Source organism: Ursus americanus, chromosome 11, assembly GCF_024610735.1.
Source record: "Ursus americanus isolate L20-20 chromosome 11, mUrsAme1.1.p, whole genome shotgun sequence".
Taxonomy (NCBI): Eukaryota; Metazoa; Chordata; class Mammalia; order Carnivora; family Ursidae; genus Ursus; species Ursus americanus.
In genome coordinates this window covers 70016455-70042122 of record NC_142137.1, presented here as the reverse complement: position 1 = coordinate 70042122, position 25668 = coordinate 70016455, and the positions used below count along the sequence as shown (strand labels likewise).

Sequence of the window (25668 nt, the reverse complement as noted above, 5' to 3'; positions counted from 1 at the left end):
TTCCTGTTTTCTTGTAGGACTTTTAAGTTGGTTATACTATAAGTATGCTATTTATATCTAATGTCAGTATGGATGCAACATTATCTTTTTTTGTTCTAACACATTGTGTTCTAACAGATTCTGTCCTAGGTTACCAACCCCCTGGCCTATAGAAACATAATAAATTCAATATATTGAAAAAATTTATATTTGCCAAATCATTCCCTTATTTCATATTCTTTCCCACCTGAAGTAGAACCAGATCAGCGTCCTTGTGTGTGCTTATCTCCTTCATCCCATTTTCCTTTTTGAGTTTGGTATATGTCAAAAGAGTTGGTGTGCTAGACTATAAAACCAGGAAAAGTAAAGTGGTTCATTAAGTCTTCACTTGACTTAAAACTTATTTTCCATTTCTGGCTTCACTTTGTGCTGCTCCAAACATTTTATAGGTTTACAAATTACTTGACACAGGCAAGTCTTATAGATGTCACATGCCTTTGGGCACAAAGAAATATTACTATTTGTATGTTAATTCCAGGCTCTGCCCTTTAAAGTATAATTGATGCCACATTTGATATTGGTAGTTTGTGAATGTCTGACACAACCAACTGGCTATATGTTCTCTCTCTCTATGCATTTGTATAATATGCTTTCTTTTAGAGTCAATAGAACCCATTAGAAAAGCTTAGATGACAGATTAAATCTTTCCCCTGTCCACTTAGGAGTACACGCATTCTCCTTCACAGCCTTCGGAGCTAGTTTGGATGGGCTGTTCTGGGAGTGTGATCCTGAGCCTAGAGAGTACTCTTGGTTCTTTTAGACCCCAAGGCCTGCATGGGTGGGGCACCCTTTTCAGGTCCCCACTCCTCCTGTTGAGTCAGAAAGCCAAAGGTGCGTGTCTGTCTGGGATACATCAATAACCTACTGGAGCAGAGGCTGAGGAGGGTTTAGGAGGGAGTGCAGGATGCCTGGGTGACCAGAAAGGAGGATTTCAGTGGGTGAGGAATGGTTGGGACTGAGAGACCAGAGGTCAAATGCCCACTCAGTTCTTGACCTTGGTAGAGATTCTCAACCTGACTTCACATTGAGAGTTGCTGGGGAGATGGTTTGAAATGCAGATTGCCAGGACATGCCGCTCCAGATTCTTATTCCGTAGCTCTAAGATGGGACATGAAAATCAGTTCTTCTTGTTGGCACCCCAGGTGATTTTTTGGAGATTTTGACCTGGATAGAAGCCCACCATATGTGTAGAAACTCCTTTGTAATCTTGGCTAATTAATTTATTCTTCCTAAACCCTAAGTGACTCTGTTAAAATACTGAACATAATATTTGAAAAAGGGTTAGTGAAAAGTATTAGGTGAGATTAAATGTGTTGATGATTATGAAAGGGATTTGTGAAATAGTGACTGTTGTGCCGCACAAATATTTGTAATTCTGGCTCAGCCACTTAGTAGCTATGTATGACCTTTGGCAATGGCTTAACCTCTTTACACCTCATCTATAAAATGAGGATATTAATAGCACCTTTCTCACTGTGGCATTGCACAGAGTAAAATGAGAGAATACTGAGAACACTGCCCAGCGTTTGATAATTTAAAAATGCTAGGTATTATTGCTATTATATTTCTTTAATTAAGTGTCCAAAATTTATGCACTAAACAGCTAGTATGTGCCGTGGATGTCTATGAGTAGGATAACCATATGATTTTTCTTTCAGACTGAGAAATATTTGATAGTTAAAAGGAAACTATTAACAATTACAGGGGGAGGGGCGCCTGGGTGGTGCACTCGTTAAGCGTCTGCCTTCGGTTCAGGGCATGATCCCAGTGTTCTGGGACCGAGCCCCACATCAGGCTCCTCCGCTGGAAACCTGCTTCTTCCTCTCCCACTCCCCCTGCTTGTGTTCCCTCTCTCACTGGCTGTTTCTCTCTGTCAAATTAATAAATAAAATCTTAAAAAAAAAAAAAAACAATTATAGGGGGACAACAGGTGTCAACTCAACAGTCCTGACTAGACCAGGGTACATGTTACCTAACCAAAATGAACCAAAGATGAGACGGTCTCTTCATCTCTACCCTTACAGACCTTGAAGCCTCCTCTAAATAAAAGTTGACAAATATGTAAGGGTTATTGGCTTTATGTAATGCCAAAATAAGAGCCCTCCTGGGGAGCCCCATCTATACTTGACTCTGCCTACAAGTATCCTACTCCCAGCCATGATGAATCCTAGCTCTTCTTCTTCCCAACTCCCTAGGTCCCTCAATCCCAATTTTGTACATCTTGTTCTCTCTGGCCAGAATGTTTTCCCTCATTTATGAGTTTATTGGGTAGGGCTCTTATAACAAAAGACCACAAACATGTTGGCCTAAAACAACACACATTTATTGTTCATAGTTCCAGAGGCCAAATGCTGAAATCAAGTCAGCAGAGTACTTCCTCAGAAGGCTCTAGGGAAGAGTGCTTCTTCCTCTTCCAGCTTCTGGTGGCTCCTAGAGTTCCCTGGCTTGTGGAGGCATCACTCGGATCTCAGCTTCCATTTTCACATGACATTTTCCTCTGGGTAATTGCGTCCTCTCTTCTTCTTACAAAGGCACCAGTTGCTGGATTTAGGAAGGCCCTTCATCATATAAGAGCCCTACCCAATAAACTCATAAATGAGGGAAAACATTCTGGCCAGAGAGAACAAGATGTACAAAATTGGGATTGAGGGATTTAGGAAGGCCCTAAATCCAGGGTGATTTCATCTTGAGATCTTTAGCTATTACATTGACAAAGACCCTATTTTCAAATAAGTTCACATTCTGGATGGACATGGGTTTTGAATAGACGCCATTCAACCCATTATGTCTCCTTTAGTTGGAAGAAGATTGGAATGAAATAGAAGTCAGAGATTTCTTTTAAATCAGGACCCTGGGGGTACGTGGGTGGCTCAGTCGGTTAAGCTTCTGCCTTCAGCTCAGGTCATGATCCCAGGGTCCTGGGATCCAGCCCCATGTAGGGCTCTCTACTCAGCAGGGAGCCTGCTTCTCCCTCTCCTCCTTGCTTGTGCACTCTCTTGCTATCTCTGTCTCTCTCTCTCTGTCTCTCTCTCAAATAAATAAATTAATTAAATCTTTAAAAAAAAATAAATCAGGACACTGTAGTAGGCCCAGTCTTTCTGAATCCAAGCTTTTGTTTTGATGGGTTGAAGCATGAGTTCTCACCTCCTCAGAAACGCATTTATAAGTGAACACCAACCTTGCCTTTCTTCTCTCTCTACCAGAGCAGAGGAAGTTACTTGAATTACTATAGATATAAGTAAAATGTATAGTCTGTAAATCTGTGGCCTGACCTGTCACCTGTGGGTTTTCATTAGCTTTTATTAGAGCATAGTGCAAAACACTGTCCCTAAGCTTTGAAGCACTTTCTCATAGATCCCAAATATCACCCATCAAACAATGGATTTTTGTAAATTTCTTCATCTGATGTATCCCAGGAGAAGTCTGAATGTGTCCCTGCTGAGCTTTTATTCTGTCCTTAGCCCACCAAAATGTACATTATGAAAATGGAAAAAAAATCAACAGTGTTAAAGGAAGTTCATCATAACTAAGTTCTGTTAGATTACTTTAGAAAAGTGTTTTTTATCCAAGACAATATTTACCAGTTACTTTGGAGTAAATGTTCAACGCTAGAGTCCCTGGCCAGCACAGTACATCTCTCTCATATACTTGCAGCTGATCCTGCGGCCCTTCAAGGAGCATTGTCCTCACTCACCTGCAAGTGCTGTAACTCCCAGAAATGTACTCAGGATGGCAGTGGTCTTGACACATTGTTTCTCTTGAATAAATGATTACAGGAAAGAATTAGTTAGGACCAACACCTGAAATGGAAGAAATGAATACCATTTATCCTTTCTTGTAGTTGGATGTCAGAGTCTAGGAATTTGTACCAATTTGCACAGACACTCAAAGCCTTTCTATGAGCCAATATCTGGAGGGCAACTCAAGCAGACATCTGCTTAGAGTCCAGGTGTGAAAGAGGAAAGCAGCTTTATGTTTTATTTATTTAGAGTAAAAGAATTGTTGCACATGACATAAAATATCCAGATTATGAAACAGGAGCTGACATAACTAACAATGTGTTGTATTTATATATAAAATTTAAACCTGAGGCTGGAAACTCAAGGCATTTACAACCAAGGTGTGAAACTGTTTATCTCTCTGTCAGTTTAAAAAAAAATAAATAGAAGTGCCTGTCATCTCTCCTTTCTTCTTTGCCTTGGAAGACCTTGAATATTGTCTTCTCTATCCTGCCCTACTCTGTGGGAACCCTACCCTACCCCACCGTATTCAAGCTTCCCGCAGAGTTCAAGGGTCATGCAAGATGTCAGATTTACTGGATGTCCCCCAGTTATGATGATGGTACGTAGCTATGTTATCTTGCATGGCGGTAGGGAGAAACTAACATTTGAGGATAAGTGGTCCCTGATTATTTTTCTCCCTTCCAGAGTTTGCACACATGTGTTTCGTTAAAGCTCTGGGTCAGGTGTGTGACTGCATGGCCTCCCCCCCCCCCCCCCGGGAGAGATTTGTTTTTGTTTTTGTTTCTTTGTTTCTGGAGGGGGATAGATCTATCTTAAATAATCAAAGGTTCAAATTACCACTCTGATTTTCCAGTGATTTGAAATAAGCATTTATTGTGTCATCTAATAATTTGTTTTAAAGATGTGAAATGAAATAAACTTATTCTCATGATGAGCACTGTGTATTGCACAGACTTGTTGAATCACAATATTGTACACCTGAAACTAATATAACACTGTATGTTAACTGCACTGGAATAAATAAAACAAAACAAAACACAACCAACCTTACTCTGTTCCAGGCTGGTTACCTACTCATTGCAACCCTGAGTCAATCTATTTTTCTGTGCTTACTTGATTAGTTCTTGGTAACCGGCACTGGGCTACCCACACAAGGGACATACCTAATTCTTTTTGGTTCTGAACGAGCCTGGCCTTTGTGTTCACTCAAGAGAAATCATGAATTAGAAATATAGCATAGGGGATATACTGAGGTGGAAAGTAGTTCAATGCAAATAAAACATTCCTACAGCTTTTCCCCACTGCTATTCTCAGTATTCTTTATCTGAAATTTTTATGTCTTTCCTTTAGGAAGTCCTGCTATTTCACAGAGTCTGGAATACACTCACAGTTCTGAAATGAGTCATCTTTACAGGCCTAGAAGGTAGCAGAAACACTCTGAACAGCCCTAAACCATCTCTGTAGCTAAGCTTTTGGCATATATTTTGCTGGATTTTGCTCCCCAAAGTAAAAATTACCATATTTCTCTGTATGTAAGACTAAGTTAGTTAAAGGATATCTTAACCAATAATAGTGATCAAAGATTAAAAAAAGAAAAAGAAAAACAGCATAGGGCAGTTGGGTAAAGTATGGAAGGAAGGGGAGGGAGACAGAGAGAAGAGGACAGGGAGATGAGGGGAGAGCATCTAAAGACCATCAGATTCTTTTAGAAAGTGAAAGTATGTAAGAGATGAAGAGAAAGAAACCAGAAACAAGGTGGAGAATAATAATGGTGGCCGTCTGTTTTTTTCTTTTTTCTTTTTCTTTTCTTTTCTTCTTTTTTTTTTTTTTTTTTAGGGGCTAGCAATAAATAGATGCCAAAAAAAGGATATGAAGATGTTTTTATTCTTATCAGGTTATTTTTTTTCTGAAACGACCACATTGCTGCAATATATCTTCTCTCCACATTATAAGCAAAATCTCTTTGGCAATAATAAATTGTCCATTGAGGCTGGGGGAAAGAAAAAACACAGTCAGAGAGAGATGGCAAAGGAACTGAGTTTAGGATGACAGTTTGCATGCTTCCTATTTTTTCCTAGGGTCTTATCAAGTGGTTGTATCATTTTCTTTAGGAAGAAGGTATAATATAAAATGGGTTATTGTCCAGGATTCATCTCTGTTTGCCATACATGCTTGAGAAGGAAGTGTGTTAACTTTGCGCCACCCCCCCCATGAATACGACAAAGCATATGTAGTGACTTGTAAACATTAATTCTTTTGGCAAAATCCATGTGTGTATTTTCAACTGTTTGTAATATTTATCATAACTTCTAATTGAATATTTAAAGAAACGATGCTGAGAAACACATTTTGTAAAGTTTACAATGTAAAACATGATGTAACTTGGTTTTATGGGCATTGGATTGGTTATCTGTTACCCCCGTATCTAGGAAAGGGCACGCATGGACCGATGGAACCCCAGACCTCGCCTGTGCACACAGCACTCACGTCCTCCCACGATAAATCATTTACCACAAAGCTGTCAGGTAGTGAAGGACATTGATTCCTATTTTATCCCCTTCCCCTCCCATTGAGCTCCCTCTGGTATGGGTCCTAATGAGCAGCAAAATGGTCCCAGGCCCGAGGTGGGAGGAAGTGGATGGCGACGGGGCTCACACCCACACTGGCTAATTAGTGTGGGGCTAATCGACCTTTCATAGGAATTGCATTCCTCAGCCTTCAGCAACCAGAGAAGGGGCCTTTCAATATCTTTACATAATGTCATATCTTTGATTATAATGAAAACCAGTCATAAGAAATGTGAAATAAATTCAAAGTATAAATCACAAAATATCTGTCTTTTACAAGTCTTAGAAAAAAAAATGAAAGCTCAAGTTGAAGGAACAGTTTTTATTCTCATCCAATTAATATAAATTGGCATTTAGTGCTTACTGAAGACAATGGAGGGGACTGCAGTTCAGGAGAAACAAACCCGTGGGAACAATTGCTTTCTGGTTATTTTCACTCCCCTCTGAACATCTCTGGGCTCGGGCTGCTTTCTCCACGTTGTTGCATTGTTAGCTGTAACCATATAGAACATTTCCCAACCATTACGTCTAAAAATATCTTTAAGTAACTTCCTAAATAATTGCTATTTTGTCTTTCTCTGACATAGAAGATACATTATTAAAAACTCATACAGAAACATGTTTGTTAAAAGTTATTGTCAGAAGAAGCAACTAATAAGCGTTCTGAATTTTTGACAGCAAAAGAAAGGAGAAAATTTAAGTTGTTTTAAAAAGTGTTTCTTTCTTATTTAGGTGATTTGTGTAAAATTATCTATGAAAGACCTCCTTAATGTCAAAATGATTTTTAAAATTAAAATCTGATAACATCATTGCCTATTAAATTAGGAAGTCTTTATCTGATAATTCTTGGCTGATCATATTATTGCTTTTCTGGGGAAAAATGTGTGTTATTAAAAATTCAAATGAAAATCAGAGATTTTTCAGACCTTAACATGTAAAGTTAGTACACAATAGGATGTGTGACAGCCTTTCCATTGAAATAATTTAAGCATTTTGTAGGATGAAACAGAGCTTAGCAGACTGGAGAGAGCTAAAAATGAGTAAGATTGATGGTATTGGAGATAACCTGACCTAATTTAATGAGCACTGGAATTGGTACAGTAAGTGTGCTGATGAGTATGGATGAATCAGGATGCTTAGACCAGTAGACTGGCCGGAGGTTCTATCCAACATGTCTGCTTCTATCAGGAATTCAGAGAGGTGGAGGGTCCAACGCCCAGTGTTTGGAAGAGCCCTGGGCTTTCAGCTGGAGAACAGGGCTGCAGCGCTGGCTTTTTCGTTGCCTAGTGATGGGTCTTATTTGGGTGAGTGACTCAAGCCATCTGCAACGTCTCCTCACTTCCGAAATGGCCGCCACAAATGATAGGAGCTTCGCAGGCTCCGTGAATTGCTCGACAGACCCAGGGGGAGTGTGTACTGTGAGCAGGTCTCTGTGGCACGTACTGCGGCGTTGCATTCAGTATCTTTTCCTGAAAATGGCACTGTTTGGCAACAGAGAGACACACGTAAGAAGGTACGCACAGTGCAGAGTGGCCAGTGCTGTCGTCTCGGGGCGCTGGGACCTGGAGGAGCACCGACCTCAGAGCAGCAAGAGCCGCAGGGACCTTCCTTCCGGGGCGCCGCCGTGTTGTCAGGCTCCCTTCATGCTCTCGGTACTCGATGTGCTTTGACCGAGGCTCTGTAACTGGCACCAGTTCTTTCATCATCCCTCTGCTTGCTTGTTTGTTTTTAATCTGATCCACCCACGCCTTCTCGTGCTGCCTCGGTTGAGCCAGTTCCAGGAGGGCTGCCTTCACAGCTTTTCCCATTCCAGGGGTCTGGCTTTCCTCCTAATCATTCTTGTTCCTGGGGAGTGTCCATGCAGTTTCCAAACCCTGCTCTTCCTCCCCTGGTCCCTGTGCCCTCATCGTCCTCCATCCTGCCCCGTCTGCTCCCCACCTCTGAGCAGCCATGCTGTGGAGCTTGGGATGTCACAGAAGGATGATGGGGAGCCCTTGGCCTGGGCTTCTACCTTGGCTTCACACTTAGGAGCTGGGTGACATTGAACCTGCTGTGAACCTCTCTGTGGCTCACCTTCACTTCTGTCAGGTGCAATGGAAATGAACAGCCAGTGAAATCAGGAGCTTGATTTGTGCCAGCCAGTTCTGGCTTTTCAGAGCCATACTTGGGGATGGTAACAGCCCCTCCCTCGGAGGACTCAGGCAACAGGAGACAACTGATGCATCAAAAACCTTGTAACACAGCCTAGAGGCTGGCTAGAGCTCAAATATAGTGTGTGCTTATCTCATTTTATTAATATGATTGTTATTCCTATCGAAGAGGAAGGCACTTTGTTAATAATGGGACATTTTTGACTTTTTGAATCTCATTATTAATCATTTTAGTGATTGTCTGTCTAGCCCTTCTTTAAGTGTTTGGAAAACATTCCAATAACTTTGCAATCCCCAGGAATGTTCTTTTAAGAGTAAGATTACATGTTTTTACAAGGTCTAAAAGATTAAGAAGATTTTGAAAAACATTAACAGGTTTTTCAAGTTTTACTTATTTCCAGTGTTCTTTTTTTTTTTTTTTTTAAGATTTTATTTATTTGAGAGAGTGAAAGCACACGAGGGGAGGGGCAGAGAGAGAGGGAGAAGCAGACTCCCCACTGAACAGGGAGCCTGACTCGGGGCTTGATCCCAGGACCGTGAGATCATGACTTGAGCTGAAGGCAGACACTTAACCAGCTGAGCCACTCAAGGGCCCCTATTTCCAGTGTTCTAATTGGATTACCGGACTCTCAAATATGTGAATCCCAACTACATGTCAGCAGAGGAACTCCTTTTTGGGAAAGGAAAAATATATCAATTTCTTGCATATGGTGGGATAATGGCCAACTGTGTGAGAGTTGGTTATTGGTTGGCGATCAATTCCCATGGATATTTTATTAATACTGGGTCATCTCCGAATCAAAGGAACTGTAGAGATAGTGCCTAAGATAAAGATTTCTCAGTCCCTGATGGAAGAACGGCTCCACTTGACAGCATAAGAGCAAGTCCAGTTAGACAAATAGCTATTTGTTTTATCCACACTAAAGAACTTACATCACTGCCTTACTTGTTGAATTAATAACTTAAAACACAAACGTAACGTGTTTCCTCTTTGCCAGGCAATATTCTGTTTATTGAGGAAAGAGATATATAAGACATTGTTTCTGCCCTGAAGAAGTTTAAAACCTTGCTGGAGAACTCTGCTGTCTTCCCACTGAAAATCTCTACCTCCCAAAGCTGAGGAAATTTTGTATGCTATGAGAACTAAATATTATTTTGGGCTTCGGAGTGGCTAGACAACTAAACTTCATCCAGTTTATCAGCCCTGGAATGTGTTATTAATGGGGCTTTGAATTGAACCAGTGTGATGGTGCATTTGCACCATCTGGCGAAGGGACTGCTTCCGAGATCAACGCCATTTTTTTTTTATAAGAAGTCAAAGAATTAATCAATTAATGGTCTCAGAACCATGGATGCAGACTGAGAAATATGTTCTATATGTATCACTAGAACTACTGAAGTCTGCTCAGGGTCTTCCTATTCCCCTTTCCAGTTCTACCCTGGGCATTCAAAAAAAAAAAAATCTTGATTTGAAAGGAAAATCTCAGTTTTTGGATTTCTTCCATGTTTGTCAAATTTTAGCAGGCTCTGAGAATTTGCTGAGGTTCTTCATGTGTTTCATGGCATCTGAGCAGATAGGGATTTTTTTTTTTTTAATCAATTTCTAGTTCACAGGAAGCCAGAATGTTGTCAGAGTGATTATCACATCTATAGCGCCTGCTTCTTCCACCTTCTGTGTCCATTCTCCAAGTAGGACTGTGTGAGTGGGACAGTCTCATAGGATTCGGAGTCTCTACTGATGGACAAGATCAGGGGCCAATGCTGTTGGGTTTTCAAAGCTCCCGAATGATGATACTGATACTAACAACTGTGTATTGAGTTATTGCTGTGTATTGGGCTCTGCACTCCTTCTGTTTCCTTAAATCTTCAGAGTAGTCTTCAAAGTTGGTGCTATTATTGCCAATGACAGATGTAGAAACTAGAGCTTAGGGAGGAAAAGTCATCTGCCAAAAATTATACAGCTAATAGATCACATCTATCTGGCTTTAAATTTCATGTTCTTTCTTCCACAGTCTTCTGGTTCCCCATGGAGCACTTTAGGTATTGAGCTTATGACTATTTATATTTTTCCTTCATTCATTCTTGTTTCTGCCCCCGTCCTTCGACTTTCCCATTCACAGACATACGTTCTCTGTCTACTAGGTTCAAAGCGCTGTGTGAGGCATTCTGGTAAATAAAAATGTAAGTATGACCCAGTTGCTGCTCTCAAGAATTTCTAAATTGAGTCTGAAGATCAGACACACACTCACACACACACACACCCCCACAAGTATTACCCACGGTCTGACCACTGCAGAAAGAGCATGGCAGGCAAAGATCGCTGGCATTCAGATGGGAAAGAAAGGCATTACTTTTATCTGAAGCACGTAAGTCCGGAACGTTGAGAGAGGAATTTTATCTGACTGAATTATTGAACCTTCTTGAAAAGAACACACTATGGATAAAAACCTCAGGGGATGTTAGGAGACTCATTCTCAACTGTTTCCTCTTGTTGCACAGCTCCTGCCCTTGCCTGCCCGCTCGAGTGGGCTCCGATCTTGGTGTTGGTTTATTTGAAATGACTTAGGCCAAAGGCTCTGTACAATTCCTAGAGTTCTGGCTGAACACTGAGGCCATGATAAATAGTGATAGAATGTCTATTAGTCCAATTAGAATGGAAAATAGATATTGTCAGCTATTATTGCCTAATGAACAACCACAGAATCTCAGTGCCATATGTTAACAAGCATCCCCTCCAGGTCAGCTGGGGGTCCGCAGCCCCTCCAGCTGGAAGGCTCTGCTCACGCTGTGGGTGCAGCTGCACTAGGTCCTCTCTGTGGCTGAACGCAGGTCTGTGCCATGTGCACACGGGGGTCCCAGGCTGAGGAGGTGGAAACTACCCAGGGGTGCTCTATCGCTGACCATAGCAGTGGTGCAGATACCTTTAAAGGCCCTGGTTCAATCATACTGGCCAAAGCCAATCACACAACTGAGCCCAAATCAAGGACAGGAGGAGGAGAGATGGGAGTGAACAGCTTTGATGAAAAACCTTATCTATCATGTATATGATGGAGGAGCGGAAAGGAGATAAAATTGTAAGATAGGTGATCTAGAAAGGAGAGAAGTCTAAACACGCCTGAAGATGATAGTAAGATGTCAGATTCTATGTAATAGGTAATAGGGAGACATTTGAAAGGATTATGTGGCACACTCCAGAAACGTGTATATAATGGATTATAGGGAGAGATGGGAGGTCAGGGAGCAATTGCAAAGCTACTATAATGATAAAGGCTTAAAATGGGGAGATGGCAATTGAGAAGTAAGGGAGTGGAAGATGTGAAGGCTATTTTTGAGTCAGAATTAGTTACTCTTAGCACCTTGCTGTGTAAGGTAGGGCGGGGGAGCCCAAGGAGGTGATTCTGTAGAAGCCTTCAGAAGACACAGGAGGATAATCAGAGCTGTAAGTGGGAGGGGAGGGCTTGACCCCTGGATCCGTGGCGGAGGACAGCTTTGACAGAAATGGGGAACTCGAGTGGGGACAGGCTAAGGGGACAGAGATTGATGACCCGGTGACCACTGCTGAGTAGGAACCATCCTGAGACACACAGAGCTGTGAGAACAGGTGGCAGGGACAGCAAGCATTTCCATGTGACAGAGGTCTGGGGCATGGGATGGGGAAGAGGCAGAAATGGGATTGAGGCCCAGAGGGCATCCTGTGACCTGAGTCCACAGTGGTGTGTCCGCAGGAAATGCTGGTGCATGATGGGCACCCCTCTTCAATGTTCGCTGGTAACAGTGGTGAAGCATTGGAGGGAGGATGGGGGCCAGTTAGGACTGTCATCAGCATCGCTGTGCGTGCATGGCGTTGTTTGAACATTGCTAAGATGAGAACATGATTACAGGTAATTTGTAGATACTGAAACTCAGGTGTTTAGTGAGAGAATGAGGTCCTGGCTCTGCGGGAGGAGGGCCGCGGACAGATGAGTGATTTTCTACCCAGTAGATATTCTGAGACTGGGCTTTAATCTCGGGTAGTCTAGTTTTAGTCCTAGCAAATTATCTGACTTTGAACTTTAATTCCAGTAAATTTTACAGTCTTCTGTTCATATGCATCAATATATCGACACAGAGCATTTTTGCAAATGTTCACTGATTTTAATTGTGATGTTGGATGGGATGGCCCAGGTACACTATTCGCTTGCTTCCCCATCCCTGCGGTGATGTGTTTGCTCTTGACATGGGGGTACGTGTGGAGTCTACCATAAACACAATTATTTTAAATTATAGAGAAAAATGCTCTGTAATTGGCAATAACCAACTCTCTGTGCTTTTTAAAATGGAGATGGATGCTGGTATTTATATTTGATAATTGGGAGGACACATCACTTCTGAAGTAAATCGATTTAAAAAGAATATTGCTTTTCACCGTGCTTATGTATGCCCTGTGGTACGTTTCTGCCCTGCTCGAGCTCCTGTTGCTTCAACTATTACTCTGGTTTTCTGTTGCTGTCGTCCGTTTATGCCCACATGTCGTTTTGTGGCCCCAGCGCCGTGTTACCTGTATCATACGCACACGTGCTGACAGGGGCAGTGTGTCCAACTCCGTCAGTCACACATGGCTCTTTTCTCAAGTTCCATGACTGCGTGCAGCCATGGCCCTAAACAGATTTTAGGCTCTTCTGCGTATCTTGGGACTGAGGACAAGTTAAACCTTACTTGCGTTTTAACGCTTGCACTTTCTCGTCTGTTTCTCCCTCGCTCCCCCCTAGAGCTGCGACCTGGATCAGCAGAGCATCGTTCATGTCGTGCTGAGACCCTGGCGTGAAGGCCAAGAAAGGGAGGCCACTGGAGGGGACAGCCCACGAAAGGCCGTGGACGGCTCGGAGCGAGAGCCTGAGAGCTTGACGCGCGTGGACCTCAGCAGCTCCGTCCTTCCCACCCACTCGGTGGGTCTGGCTGTGATCCTGAACAACGACTACGAGAGGACCCTGCCTGCCGGAAGGCCAGGTAATTGTGCAGACTTTGTCTATGCCAGAGCGCTTTGTGCAGCAGGCCTCCGCAGGGAAGGGCCTCAGTATGTACATATTTAGTTCACGGTAACTTCTAGATGCTAGAAGGTGGCATCATTAGAAGGACGGCACTTGGCTATAACACTTGAGGTGAATACATTTAAAAAGTACAGTGGAACAGGGCTTTCAGGTTAAGAATGAAGGGAAGGGATGGAGCAGGTGTCAGGACCATGATAATAGTGTTTAATTTTATTTATTTATCTATCTATCTTGGGGAAGTAGGAGTGCTGGAGATGTGATGCATTGCACTAGTGTCCACGTGTATGATTAAGGTGCATATATGTCCCTCTCAACTTTTGCCTTTCTTTTCTATTTCTATTTTCTTAAAACACATTTTGGTTTATTATGTGTCTGATGATGTAAGGAAATTTAAAAAAGCAGAAAGAGAACTTTAGAGGCAATTTTAGTCATTTGCCGGTGCTAAGGCAGCACATGGCAATGTCACTAACACCCTGGGTGGGAGAGGTTCTGCCTTCTCTCCGTGTCACAGCCCATTTCAAAACTGCTGTTGTTTAGCAAGGATGGTGGTTGCTTGGTTATTTTGCCAATATTAATGTGCCTCCCTTTGTCTTTTATTTTCCAATCAAAATAGTCAAAGGTATTATAGGATTTTTTTTTTTTTTTGACTGTGTGTGACAGAAAACACAAAATAATAGCACTGACTTTGTAAGGTAGGAGTGCGTTTCTCTCCTACATACTATAAATGAGAATATAGGCAGTTCTAAGCTGTTATGGCTTTCACAGTGTCTGAGAGTTTGGGAGCCAGCAAGATGGAGGCCAAAATAATATGAAGTATCCCTTGCTAATTTCACTAAGTAAAATTTAATAAAGTTTTAAAAAATCATGGATGAGATCACAAAAAGAAACAGTTTCCAAGGATAAGTGGAAAAGTAGAAACAACACAGTTGTCTTTAAATAGAGGAATGGATAAACTCGGAATTTAAGTGCATGAGCTAACATTCTGGTGGTCTTGAGGAAGTTGTGGAGGGGCGGACGTCTCTCCTTTACATGCACTGAGCGCTTAGAAAACTGAAAAAAAAAAGAAGTGAGAAATAAGAAAGAGATGTACGTGGGGGAAAATGAGATCCATCTAAACCCCTGCAGTATCTATGTGGTCCAGAATGGGACGTTAATATAAATATTGGACTCAGATTTATGGTGCATCTGATGTTTCAAGCAGAGCATACATAAAAGCATTCCAAGAGAACATTCAGGTAGCGTGGTATCCACGCCTCCAGAGGGAACCACGCCCTATTCAAGGGGCATGCATCATCAAACATTAGAATTCAACCAAAGGGATATTCTGTCTTAAGTAGAAGTAGGGGTATACCATAAACTGGAAGACCGGGTTCCCCTGAAACTTGAGAAAATTAGCAATTTGAAACAGAATACAAAACAAATACATTTTATGTTAATTAAATCATAAGAGAAAAAATTAAAACCTTAAACAGAAATCAAGTATATTAGAAGAATAGCTATTAGATAGAACATAATTTTAGCTATTGGAATAATAATAATAATAAAAAAAGTCCTCAGTGGATGGATTAAAACAGCAAGTTTGGCAATGCCAAAGAGAGAATTTGTGAACTGGAAGATAGATATGGGGAATTGCCCATAATATGGTACAGGTTAAAATGTAAAACAATGCTTTTAAGAGACCAGGAGTTTGGAAGAGATGGCCAAACTATTTCTGATAGGAGTTTCATTATAGGAGAATACAGAATAGAAGAGAGACTGTTTTCTAAAAGAATACTGAGAATTTCCCAAGATGGATAAGTCTTCCGACTCAAGAGTACATGGTTCCAAGCATCATCAAACCAAACCAAGCAAAACAGAATAACACACATTTAATCAAGATAACTAAAAATAAATTCACTTTATAAAGAAAGTAAAAGACCAAGGAAAAAGAGAAGGTCTTAAAATCAAATGAAAAAAAGAGATTACTTATAATGGAACAATAATTTGAATGGATCCTGGCAGGAAAAATAGAAGTAAAACAGTAACAGTAACACCTGTTAACTTAGAGTTCTGAACGCAACAGACCTAACAAAAATATTGCTCAAGATTGAGAGGGAAATAAAGACACTTCCAGACAAACACTGAGAGTATTTGTACTCAGTCTGAAAGAACTGATGACGTTCTCACAACAGGGAGGAGTGGGTGTGAGCCCAGGGTGAAAAATGGGATGTGAGAGATGATGCTCAGAAAATACAAGGGTAAATATGGATCAGTCTAAATGAACATTGGTGCAAAAAATAATATCGATTAGTTTGATGGGTAAAAAAATAGGAGGGACCAAAGTAGTAGATACAATGACATTTAGGAGAAAACAATGATTGGTTAACTTGGAAATATGTTCAAGGTGTCATTACTGATTAGAGAAATATTGTTACAACAATATTGTATCACTGCAGCCTACCTGATTGGCCAGTATTTAAAAGTCTAACAATACCAAGCATTGGTTAGGATCTAGGGCAAAAAGTGCTTTCATACATGATGGTGGGAATTTCAGTTGATTCAGTCACCAGAGAGAGCTTTATAATAATTAATTCACAGCTTCATAATAATTAATGAAATTCCAGATACACATGTTCTGGAACTCAGAGTACATGAGGAGACATCTCTATAGAGGACCATTGGAGTTTGTGAAAAGATAGAAATGACATAGCTGTCTTTAAATAGTAGAATGGATAAATAATCAGTGTTTTATTCTTACAATGGGTTGTAAATTACAAAGGAATGTTCACTAAAATACAATTTATGCAAAATGTCAGAACATAAAGTTGGAAACAATTATATTTATTGTTTATGGTAGGATAACTATATAATATATTTTGTCTAAACAGGATATATTTGAGAGTTCAAATTTACATTAACTATAATTAAATTATATATTTATATACCATTTAAATATTTACTTATGGATCAAGAAATTGGATTCATTATTTTAGTAATGACATAAACTAGTTCTTCAAAAGGATTTAAATTTTTTTTCAAAAGTTAAAAAATTCATGTTCTTTAGAGCAAAATCAAGCCTTTGTATGTATCATCTGAACAATAATTATATTAGCAGAATAATTATCCTTTTTACTTATTCACACGTTTTAATCAGTTTCTTGATATATCTGACTCTGCCATCTTTGTCAATGGTATTTACCTGAAGACTAAAAAGAAATCTTATTGTTTTATTTTATTATAAAATTGCCTTTAGTCATCTTCAGTTTTATTTGATGAAGAATAATTTTGGAATTATTGTCACCTTCAATTGATAGTCTATCTAGACCATAATACTTTTAGTTAAAATATTCCTTCACTGTAGGAATTGAGGGAGATACTAGTAGGCTCTCAGAAAATTCTGCTAAATGTTTAATATTCACTTCATATTTTTGATGGAAATATGTAATTCTTTGAATCCAAACAAGAGATTAAATAAACTATAAATGTACACGGTGTGGTAAATGATACCACCACCATAACTGGTGCCTTCAGATTACTATATGCCCCATGATGAGACCGTTTAGTTTTACTTCTCGCATAAATCCTGTAGTTACATCTGACCTCTCTCTGATCATCCTGTTCTCGTTAACCCACTGACTGTTCGCTGTGTGTATTTTGCAGGCCTGGGGACTGGCCATAGTACCACTTGCTGGTGCACCAGGTGACTGGCAGGGTTGGCATCCTTATGTGCTTCTGCCACCCCCACCCCCCAGACCAGGACTGAGCTTTGCTGTGTGAGGGGGGTGTGCTAATTATGTAGATCTGGAAAGAATGGGAACGGAGAAATGGGTTATCTTAGATCAACTGTAAGACTTAACTCTATGTTAAACTTAAAATTGAACTATAAAGACTCATCCCTTCATATTCAGATTTGGGAAGAATCATCTCCTTTCCAATCATCTCCTTATATCTTCTACTATCAGTTATGTACTTCAGTTCCTCTGCATCTAATTCTTCTCATTGAGGACAGAGTATCTGTCCAGTTTATTATAGTTCCCCCCCAATCTCCTAGAAGAGTGATAAATGTTTACTAAATTACTTAAAATTGTAAATCTAGTAAGACATTTATTATAATTCCTGTGTATTTAACTTTTAGAACCAATGCTTTATTTAAAATTATTTGACTTCACCTCTTAAAATATCTTGGCAATTTCAGTGTTCGAAAGAATGCAGTACCTTGATTGGGATTATCTGGAATGACTGTGGGCAGTGTGCCTATATGATTATTTTTCTTTACTAAAAATGACAGCTTAGAGTTTCTAGAGCAGTGATTCATTCCAGTGTGCAGAAGAACCATCTGTGGACACTCGTTCCATGCTTATTAATTCAGTTGGCTGGGGGTAGAGGCCCAGAAATCCTGCTGCCGACTGCACTCTGAGAAACTATGCCCCACAGCAGGGATTTGCCAACCTTACAACTGTGGGTACTGCCTAGTGCCCTCATCTAGGTGAGAGGAAGGAGGCAGGCCCGGGCAAGAGAGGTGGACAAATCAAGTGAACCCATGGCAGCCAGAGAAGTCTCATATTTACTAGTTTTCCGTATTACCCATCTGCAACATGTTTTGTTTTGAGAAAAGAAAATCCCTGGTTACAAAATGTTTGAAAATCTGTGCCTCAAAGAAAGAAATTGAAAAGAATTAAACCTACTTTCATTATGTTTCTAGGGTGTTCAAATTAGACAAGGAAGAATTTAGGTGCTAAACTCAGGAGGGATCTAAAGAGCTAGTGGCTAGGCTATAGCCACACAAGCAGCAGAAACAATCAGTACTTCTGAAACCCTGGGAGGCGTTTTAGGGGAATTTATAGATGGCAAAAGATAACTGATTAACATGAGAGACAATGTCATGATCTACATTAATAACCAATTGTATGATTTTTACTTAGAATCTAAGGCATGTTATACATCCTTATGTATTTATAAGAGAAAGCCAAAGAACTAAATGAGTCATTTAAGTACCCTTAAAGCAGTGATTCTCAAGCTGTAGTACGCATCAGAGTTGTGTGAGGGCTGGGCCCAGCCCAGTCAGCTTGGGGTAAAGGCTGAGAATCTGCATTTCTTTGTACTCCCAGGTCATGCTGAAAGTGTGGTTCTAGCAGCCATGCTTTGAGTAGCACTATCCTAAAAAATAAGAATTGTATTGTTTAAAATATTGTGAATGTATAAAATACATTATCTTATAAACATTTGAATAAGAACATTGAGTGAGCAACTCCTGAGCTCTAAGGAACCCATGCATGAACCAAGTTATCATGTTATGTCTTTGTTTCCTTAATGAGGTACCATTCATCACCTCTTGACAATCAGATTATATGGAGTTATTGGGCCAAAAAAAAAAAAAAAAAGGAATATTCTCTAATATTTGTCATACAGTTAATTAACTACATAAACAAAAAGTCAGTGAATCCCCACTCTGTGCCAGGCATAATTCTAGGTGCTAGGATATAGCAGAAAATAAAAACAGGAAAAATGCCTACCTGAATGGATCTCATTCTACTTGGGGAGCAGCTAATAAGCAAAGAAACAGATGACTAGTAAGTATATGCCCTCTGGTGAAAAATTAAGCAGAGTAAAGGAAATAGAGAGTGTTGGAAGGGGTGCTCTTTTGTATAAGGTGCTAAGAAAGTCTTTCTGATAAAGTGACATTTCAGAAGAGAGCATCCATTGAGGGATTTTAGGCAGAGGGAGAGCCAGGTATGGATCCAAGGCAGAACATGCTTGGAATACAAGGAGGCCAGCAGGGCTGGGCAGGGAGGGGGTGTGAAACAGTAGGAGAAAGGGAAGTCATAAGGGGGTCAAGATGGGAGCACTGGGTGTTATACACAACTGATGAATCATTGAACACTACATCTGAAACAATGATGTACTATATGTTGGCTAATTGAATTTAAATAAATTAAAAAAAAAAAAAAAGATGGGTGTAAGTTGCATAGGGTGTTGTACATCTTAAGTGTTACCCTGGTGAGAAGGAAGCCACTGGAAGAGTTTTGAGCAATGCAGTAGAGTGATTTGACTTAGGGAATTGGCTAAGTCAGCTGCTTTTGTATTGGCTGCTTGTAAATGATAGAAATACTCTAATGCCTATAACATCAGGATCTAGTGGTACTAATAATGGTCAACATCTATGAGTGCTTGCTGTGAACTGCAGTAAGCACTGCTTCCATGAATGGCTTGTTTAGGTCTTTGTTTAGGTCTAAGCACTAAGCACTGCTTCTGTGAATGTCTTGTTTATATCTTGTTTAGGTCTTTAGAAGCCCCATCAGGTAGACAATGTTATTCTCCTCATTAGAGATAGAAAATAGCATCAGACTATTTGAGGAACTGATTCAGACAAGGCAAGATTTTACCAAGGATTATCTTACTCCAAAGCTTGTGTTTGAAGTATCCAGTAGCCTGTAGTCCTCAAAATATAAGTATCAGGAGGAAAGAATGAGTTTCTACATTTCTTCTAAGTATTTCGGTTATAAACAGTAGATAGTCTGACAATAGGTCATGTTGTTGATTTTAGTCAAGGAGTCAAATTTTAAAAATCAATTTTTCTATCACATGGTGTACTATTTTTTTCTTTTTAAAAATAAAGTTTTTGTGAATTTTATCTAGTTCTTTAAGTCATTTTTGCCTCAGCTTACTAAGAAAGCATTTTATTAGTAATGAAGAACATTTTACTATAAAATAAGCATGTATCTTTTTACTAAATGAAGGAGACTACTTTTGATGAAACATTATATGCTAGAATTAATTCTTGAAATGTAATTCAAAGACATTTTATAGAAAAAAATTAAAGATAGACAAATACGAAAAAAAAAAAAAACCTTAAAAATACATGGCCTCCAACCACTCCTTGTCAACATTGTACTGGAAGTTCTACCTAATGCAATAAGACAAGAAAAGGAAAGAAAGGGTATACCAATTGGGAAGAAGACATAAAACCGTCTTTGTTTACAGATGACGTGATTGTCTATGTTGAAAAACTGAAAGAATCAAAATGAACAAACAGACACCTCCTGGAACTAATATTAAAGTTGCAGGATACAAAATTAATATACAAAACTTAATTGGAGTGCCTGGGTAGCTCAGTTGGCTAAGCATCTGGCTCTTGGTTTCTGCTCGGGTCAGGATCTCAGCGGATGGAGCCCTGCATCAGGCTCCGTGCTCAGGCTGCTGCTTGAGCTCCTGCATCAGGCTCCTGCTTCTCTCTGTCTCCCTCTGAACTTCCCCCTGCTCCTGTGCTCTCTCTCTCTAAAATTATAAAATATATATATATATATATATTTATTTATAAAAATAAATAACATATTATATATTAAAGTACATAAAATAAACATTTATTAATTTATATATATATATATATATATATATATATATATATATATATATATATATATATATTCTATTGCTTTCCTATAAACCAGCAATGAACAAGTAGAATTTGAAATTAAAAAAACAATAACATTTACATTAGCACCACTCAAAGTGAAATACTTAGATGTAAATCTAAGAAAATATGTACAGGATCTGTAATGAGAAAAATCACACAACTCTTTTGAAAGAAATCAAGAACTGAAAAATAAGAGACATTTCATTGTCATGGAGAAGCCGACTCAATATTGTCAAGATGTCAGCTTCCCGACTTGATCTACACAATTCCAATAAAAATCCCAGCAAATTATTTTGTGGATGTTGATAAATTGATTCTGATATTTATAAGGAGAGACCAGACTAGCCAACACAATATTGAAGGAGAACAAAGTCAGAGGATTAATGCTACCTAATGTTATGACATACTATAAAGCTACAATAATTAAGACAGTATAGTATGGATGGGAGAATAGACAAATAGAAGAAAAAAATGGAAGAAAATAGAGATCCTGGGAGGAAAACAAGATGACGGAGGAGTAGGGGACCCCTTCCTCAGTTGGTCCCCCAAAATGAGCTGGACATCTACCAGACCATCCTGAACACCCACGGAATCAGCCTGAGACGCAAGAAGACACATCTGGATCTCTACAAACGAACATCTCCAGCGCTGAGTATTGAGGTACAAAGTGGGGAGCTGTGAATCCACGCACAGATATCGGAAGATAAACAGAAGGGGGAGGGATCCCACACGATCGGGCACCAGAAAGCAGTAGCCACCCACACTGGGGAGTGGGCCAGACTCGTGGACCGGCACCCATGAGAGAGCAGACTGAGACAGTGAGCCTGGGAACGTGCGTGCGACCAGACTGAAAACCGGAGCTCTGGAGCGCACACTCGAACTAGACTGAAAGTGGGAGCTTGGGAGCATGCGTGCAACCAGACAGAAAACCGGTGCTCTGGAGTGCTATCAAACCACACTGAAACAGGGAGCTCGGGAGCATGAGGGAACTGGCGGCGAATGGCGGTGTTAGAAGCACAAAGGACAGAAACATTGCGGCCCTGGAAGCAGGGACTGGGAGAGCGGCTGTGGGGTGCACATCCCGGGACGCTGCAAGGTTTTTAGCAGCACCTACAGAAACAGAGTTAAAAGTGGCCAGGAGAGCTCAGTGGAGAGCGGACTGCGATCTCTCTGTTCTGAGACAGAGGCTAGGATATGGCCACTGATGCCCTGACTCTCAGATGAGTCACAGAAAACCACCAGGGAAAGCTGCCAGAGAACAAAAGGCTGGAAATACCAAATCACATTGTGCCCATCCCCATCCCCCCTCACAGGGGACAGGGAGACTCACCCAAACATGGCTGCCTGAATATCAGCACGGCAGGTGCCTCCCCCAGAAGGCAGGCTGAAAAATCAAGAAGTCCACATCCCTAAGGTCCCTGTAAAACAAGTGCACACTGTATGGGTCCTGGTCAATAATTTGGGCTCTGTGCATCCCCACAACCTCTCCTCATCAGAATGACGAGGAGGACAAATCCCCCCCAAAAAAGAAAAGATACAGATTCTGTGTCCTCTGCCACAGAACTGATGGATGTGGATATAACCAAATTGTCAAAAATGGGATTCAGAGTAACAATGGTTAAGATGATGTGGAGGCTTGAAAAAGATATTAAAAATATTAACAAGAATATACAATCTCTAAGGGCGGAAATGAGAGCGAATCTGGCAGAAATTAAAAATGCTATGAATCAAATGCAGTCTAAACTAGATGCTCTGACGGCCAGGGTAAATGAGGCAGAAGAACAAATTAGTGAATAGAGGATGGGATGGTAGAAGAGAAAGTTAAAACAGAAACTTGGCTCAAAAAAATCCAATCTCCAACATGTATATTACGGGAGATTATTGACTCAATGAAACGTTCCAATGTCAGAATCATCAGCATCTCTGAGGGGGTGAAGAAAGAGAAGTCTAGAAGAAATATTTGAACAAATTGTAGCTGAGAACTTCCCTAATCTGGCAAAGGAAACAAGCATTCGTGTCCAAGAGGCAGAGAGGACCCCTCCCAAGATTAGTGTGAACAGACCTATACATCACATCATAGTGCAATTCACAAATATTAGATCCAAGGATACAGTGTTGAAAGCGGCCAGGAGGAAGAAAATCCTTACGTACAGAGGGAAGAATATCAGAATAACATCAGACCTATCTACAGAGACCTGGCAGGCCAGGAAGGGTTGGCAGGGTATTTTCAAAGCTCTATCTGAGAAGAACATGCAGCCAAGGATCCTTTATCCAGCAGGGCTGTCATTCAGAATTGATGGAGAGATAAGGTCCTTCCAAGATCGGCAGAAACTGAAGGAATTTGTGGCCACCAAACCAGCCCTACATGAGATATTAAGGGGGGTTCTATAAAAGTAAAAAGGCTCCAAGAGTGATACAGAACAGAAATTTACAATCTATAGAAACAACGACTTAACAGGCAACATGACATCATTAAAATAATATCTCTCAATAATCACTCTCAATGTGGATGGCCTAAATGTTCCCATAAATGCCACAGGGTTGCAGATTGGATAAAAAGACTTGACCCATCCATTTACTGTCTACAGGAGACTCACTTTGAACCTAAAGATACATCCAGACTGAAAGTGAAGGGATGGAAAACCATTTTTCATCTCAATGGACCTCAAAAGAAAGCTGGGGTAGCAATTCTCATATCAGACAGATTAGATTTTAAACTAGAGACTAGTTAGAGATACAGAAGGACACTATATTATTCTAAAAGGATGTATCCAACAAGTGGATATGACAATTATAAGTATCTATGTCCCCAACAGGGGAGCAGCTAGATACACAAGCCAATTCTTAATCAGAATAAAGAGACATATAGATAATAATACGTTAATAGTAGGGGACCTCAACACTTCGCTCTCAGCAATAGACAGATCACCTAAGCAGAAAATCAACAAAGAATCAAGAGCTTTCAATGACATACTGGACCAGATGGACCTGATCAATGTATACAGAACACTACACCCCAGAACAACAGAATACTCATTCTTTTCAAATGCACATGGAACTTTCTCCAGAATAGACCATGTACTGGGTCACAAAACAGGTCTCAACTGATCTCAAAAGACAGATTATTCCCTGCATATTCTCAGACCATAATGCTTTGAAACTGGAACTCAATCACAAGGAAAAACTTGGAAGAAACTCAAACACTTGTAAATTAAGAACCATCCTTCTCAAGAATGATTAGGTAAACTAGGAAATTAAAAATCAAATTAAGCAATTTTTGGAGGCCAATGAGAATGAAAACACATCGGTCCAAAACCTATGGGACATTGCAAAGGCGGTCCTAAGGGGAAAATACATAGTCATCCAAGCTTCACTCAAAAGAATAGAAAAATCTAAAATGCAGTTTTTATATTCTCACCTCAAGAAGCTGGAGCTAGAACAGAAAAACAGGCCTAACCCATGCCGGAGAAGGCAGTTGATCAAGATTAGAGCAGAGATCAATGAATTAGAAACCAGGAACACAGTAGAGCAGATCAACAGAATAGGAAGCTGGTTCTTTGAAAGAATAAATAAGATCAATAAGCCACTGGCCAGACTTATTCAAAAGAATAGGGAAAGGACCCAAATTTAAAAAAATTATGAATGAAAGGGGAGAGATCACGACCAACACCAATGAAATAGGAAGGATCATTAGAAACTTTTATCAACAACTTTATGCCAATAAAGTAAACAACCTGGAAGAAATGGATGCCTTCCTGGAAACCTATAAACTACCAAGACTGAAACAGGAAGAAGTTGATTATTTAAACAGATCAATTAATTATGAAGAGATTGAAGCAGTTATCAAAAACCTCCCAAAAAACAAGAGTCAAGGGCCTGACGGATTCCCTGGGGAATTCTACCAAACAATCAAAGAAGAAATAATACCTATTCTCCTGAAGCTGTTTCAAAAAATAGAAACAGAAGGAAAACTACCAAACTCATTCCATGAGGCCAGTATTACCTTGATCCCCAAACCAGGCAAAGACCCCCTCAAAAAGGAGAATTACAGACCGATATCCCTGATGAATATGGACGCCAAAATTCTCAACAAGATCCTAGCTAATAGGATCCAACAGTACATTAAAAGGATTATCCATCATGACCAAGTGGGATTCATCCCTGGGATGCAAGGGTGGTTCAGCATTCACAAATCAATCAGTGTGATAGATCATATCAACAAGAAAAGAGTCAAGAACCATATGATCCTCTCAATTGATGCAGAAAAGGCATTTGACAAAATACAGCATCGTTTCCTGATTAAAACCCTTCAGAGTGTAGGGATAGAGGGTACATTCCTCAATTTCATAAAAACCATCTAAGAAAAGCCTACAGAGAATATCATTCTCAATAGGGAAAAGCTGAAAGCCTTTCCCTTGAGATCAGGAACACGACAAGGATGCCCACTCTTGCCATTAATATTCAACATAGTACTAGAAGTCCTTGCAACAGCAATCAGACAACAAAAAGGGATAAAATGCATCCATATCGGCAAAGAAGAAGTCACACTGTCTCTCTTCGCAGATGACATGATACTCTATATGGAAAACCCAAAAGACTCAACCCCCAAACTACTAGAAGTTATAGAGCAATTCGGTAATGTGGAGGGATACAAAATCGATGCTCAGAAATCAGTTGCATTTCTATACACGAACAATGAGACTGAAGAAAGAGAAATTAGGGAATCCATTCCATTTACAATAGCACCAA

The 25668-nt window shown here is 40.1% G+C and overlaps 1 protein-coding gene across 3 annotated transcripts in view; it reads left to right on the top strand.

Annotated features, from left to right (window-relative positions):
- PRKN (parkin RBR E3 ubiquitin protein ligase) overlaps nt 1–25668 on the top strand; it is a 1256589-nt gene that overhangs the window by 393964 nt on the left and 836957 nt on the right. For all 3 annotated transcript variants that reach the window (XM_045805474.2, XM_045805473.2, XM_087865639.1), the window contains exon 3: nt 13248–13485. In XM_045805474.2, coding sequence (XP_045661430.2) covers nt 13248–13485 — 238 coding nt within the window. The remainder of the gene's footprint in view (nt 1–13247; nt 13486–25668) is intronic.